The sequence below is a fragment of the Tinamus guttatus genome, unplaced genomic scaffold, assembly GCF_059628265.1.
Source record: "Tinamus guttatus ecotype Peru unplaced genomic scaffold, ASM5962826v1 Tinamus_guttatus_pri_ptg001408l, whole genome shotgun sequence".
Lineage (NCBI taxonomy): Eukaryota > Metazoa > Chordata > Aves > Tinamiformes > Tinamidae > Tinamus > Tinamus guttatus.
This window is the reverse complement of record NW_028289942.1, coordinates 75,070-78,390: the sequence shown is the minus strand read 5'-3', so window position 1 is coordinate 78,390 and position 3,321 is coordinate 75,070. Positions and strand designations below refer to the sequence as shown.

At 51.7% G+C, this 3,321-nt stretch overlaps 1 protein-coding gene across 1 annotated transcript; it reads right to left on the bottom strand.

Moving 5' to 3' along the window:
• Window positions 1-1,597: 1,597 nt before the first annotated feature.
• On the bottom strand, window positions 1,598-2,512 carry LOC148590361 (olfactory receptor 14I1-like; the record flags this gene model as incomplete). Its single annotated transcript, XM_088539128.1, has 2 exons — window positions 2,155-2,512; window positions 1,598-1,899 (listed from the first exon to the last, which is right to left on the bottom strand). Coding segments are annotated over exons 1-2 (660 nt in total), but the record flags the coding sequence as incomplete, so codon positions are not given.
• Between the last annotated feature and the right edge of the window lie 809 nt (window positions 2,513-3,321).

The window sequence follows — 3,321 nt, the reverse complement described above, 5'->3', positions numbered from 1 at the left end:
ACCCAGCATTGTGTTTAAGCTGGAGGAGTGGATGACCTTTGAAGGTGTTTGTAAATCATGGCCTTACTGAGATGTTCATCAGGTGCAGCCAATACCCCCAACTCAAAACCCACCTGTTTTGAACCCTCATTATCTCTGTCAGTCTTTTCCACCTGTTACCTCCCCCTGAGCAGTTCACACCAAGTATCTCAACCTGGCACAAGTGCACACAGTCATGAAAGAAGAAAAATGCTGCCATTCAGCTCCTGTCTGTGTGAACTGGAGTGTGCAAGCACACACTAGACTGCTCACCTGACAAATGCAGATGTTCTGGAAAAGGGACCAGGACATGCAGGGTGCAGAAGAACAGAGCCCAGGTTGTGTCCTGTGTTGCAGGGACACACTGGGGAAGCTGTGCCAACCAGGTCCATCCTCCCAGAGCAGCCCCTCACATCATCCCTTCCCAGAACTGGCTCCTCACCCCAGCAGTGCTGTGGAAAATGGCCATCTCCATTCTCCTGCACGTCTCTCCATGCCCACCACGCTCTCAAAGACAGCATGAGAGCCCTGGCCCTGCAGTCAGTCCAGCAGCTCCTGCTGCCCCAAGGACAGAGCAGCCTGCCCCAAGCTCATGGCCTGCATCCAGCCTGTGGTCATGAGCAGATCACACAGGGACTATGAGCTTGTCCTCTGCAGTCCAATAAGTTCACAGGCAGAGCAGCAGACCCTTTTAATGATCTGGGTGTATTTTCAACTACATCTTCTCAAGAAGATGTCAGGTATGTGTCTGAGGAGATCCCCTTGTGTTTTAAAGGTGTCCTGCCCCTGTCACTACTCACAGGAATCCAACGGAAACATAACCGTAACACCACCAAGTTGTGATTTGCTCTTGGGCTGTATACACACACCAGAGCACAAGTGGAGAGTGTGGGAATGAGGAGAACAGCCCTGAAAAGAGAAAGTCCTGCTGCTGGAAGTGGAAGTGTCTCCGGGAAAACTGCGGCCCCCATGCAAAGACTGCAGCCAGGAAATGACTGCTGCAGCAATGAGGGCCTAGTCCTGAAGAGCAGAGGGTCTGTCCCCACAGGCTGCATCCAGGCTCTCCACCTCTCCACTCCCACTCCACTGTGAGCACTGGAGTGCTGGAGAGGACAAAGACCAGCCCACAGAGACACAAGGCTGACACCCTTGCAGGAAGGAGCGTGAGATCACACCCTGACTCTGGCCAGGAGAGCTGTGCTCTCCTAAGGGACATGGGACCTGTGCTTTCAGCCCATCTTGACTTGCCAGAGCCCTTGGTGTCATTGCTGAAAGAGACACCACAAAGAGAAACCCTCTGCATTGCACTGAGTGCATCTGAGTGAGCTGAGACTAGCAGGCTATGAGGTCCCCACATCTCTGCTGATGAAGGGAGAAGTCTGTCTTTCTGCTTCAACAAGGTCTCTGGGTCAGATTCAAAGGATTCCTGAAGACAAGTGGCATGAACAAACACAATTTTTCCTTTAATAAGAATGTAACAGGGAAAAGTCAGTAAGAAATGAACAACAGCCTTGATGCCAGCTACCCTGGGAATGAGGAGGAGATGCACATGGGACACTTAAGGGTGTTCACATTGTACCTGCTGAAGCAATTTTCTCAGCGCATCCTTGAGTTCCTTGTTCCTCAAGCTGTAGATGAGGGGGTTCACTGCTGGAGGCACCACCGCGTAGAGAACAGCCACCCCCCGATCCAGGGATGGGGAGGAGATAGAGCGGGGCTTGAGGTAGGCAATTGTGATGGTGCTGAGAGAAAGGGAGATCACGGCCAGATGAGGGAGGCACATGGAAAAGGCTTTGTGTCGACCCTGCTCCGCGGGGATCCTCAGCACAGCAGTGAAGATCTGCACGTAGGACAACACAGCAAAAACAAAGCATCCAAATCCTAAACAAAGAGTAAATATCATAATAGCGACTTCCCTGAGGTAGGAATCTGAGCAGGAGAGCTTGAGGAGCTGGGAAACTTGACAGAAGAACTGCTCCACAACATTGCCTTTGCAGAGTGGTAATGAATATGTGTTGGCAGTGTGCAGGAGAGCATTGAGAAAACCACTGCCCCAGGCAGCTGCTGCCATTTTGACACAAGCTCTGCTGCTCATGAGGGTCTCATAGTGCAGGGGTCTGCAGATGGCCGCAAAGCGGTCATAGGCCATGACAGTGAGAAGGGAATATTCTGCTGAAAGCAGGAAAAAGAGGAAAAAGACCTGGGCAACACAGCCCAAGTAGGAAATGGCCCTAGTGTCCCACAGAGAATTGGCCATGGATTTGGGAACAGTGACAGAGATGGAGCCAATATCCAGGACAGAGAGGTTGAGAAGGAAGAAATACATGGGAGTGTGGAGGTGGTGGTCGTAGACTATTGCTGTGATGATGAGACCATTGCCCAGCAGGGCAAGCAGGTAGATGCACAGAAACACTGCAAAGTGCAAGAGCTGCAGCTCCCGTGTATCCACGAATGTCAGCAAGAGGAACTCATTCAAGTAGCTGATGTTGGACATTTTCTGTCTTGCAGCACTGAGGGGGACTGTTCAAGGAAGTAGAGATGTAGACAAGTTAGTGAAGACTGCCATGAGCAGAACTTTCTCCTAACTCCTTTCCCTGCAGTAAACTGTTTATCTCTCCCCATCTCAGCAAAACCGTCACAGAGCTCCATGGCTTGAGCCCATTTTGTGCTGTGTTTGCTGTGAGGACATAGAAATCATCTGGATTGCTCCAGCGCTCTGAGTGAGCTACTGTGATTCCTAGGAGCAAAAGGAGTCACCACGGTGTTAATGCAGAGTGAGGAGAGCTCCTTGGCCATCAACCTTGTTAACGGCTGCCCTGTACTTGCCTCTCTGAGGTTCAGGACCTTTGCACTCATGTTACCCCAGAGACAAATGACACCACTGAGCACAGAGGAATCTAGTACCAAAGTGCACATCAGCAAACTCTACACACTTCCTCAGAGGATCTCAGGATCCGCAGGGTGGGTGCCTGAACTGCATTCGAAGCCCACCCAGGCCTGATAGTCCCAAGGCAAGAACAGGAACAGCATAGGCAAGAGGTTTACACAGAGCAATACCATGATATTTCTGCTGAAAACGGAAAGGAGAAGGAGAGGGAGAGGACGCCGAGGATGTCATGAGAATGAGATCCTTCTCGAATGGAGACTGGACCTGGCCTGCCTCCTTCCACCCAGAGCTTCTCCCTGCAGTCCCCAGGCAAGCTGAGTGTTGCCCGTTGCAGACAGCAGAGTCACTGCCCCAGGCGCACAGCACCCTGGCGTGGCAGGGACACTCTGACAGTGTGGCAAGGAATCCCTGATCCA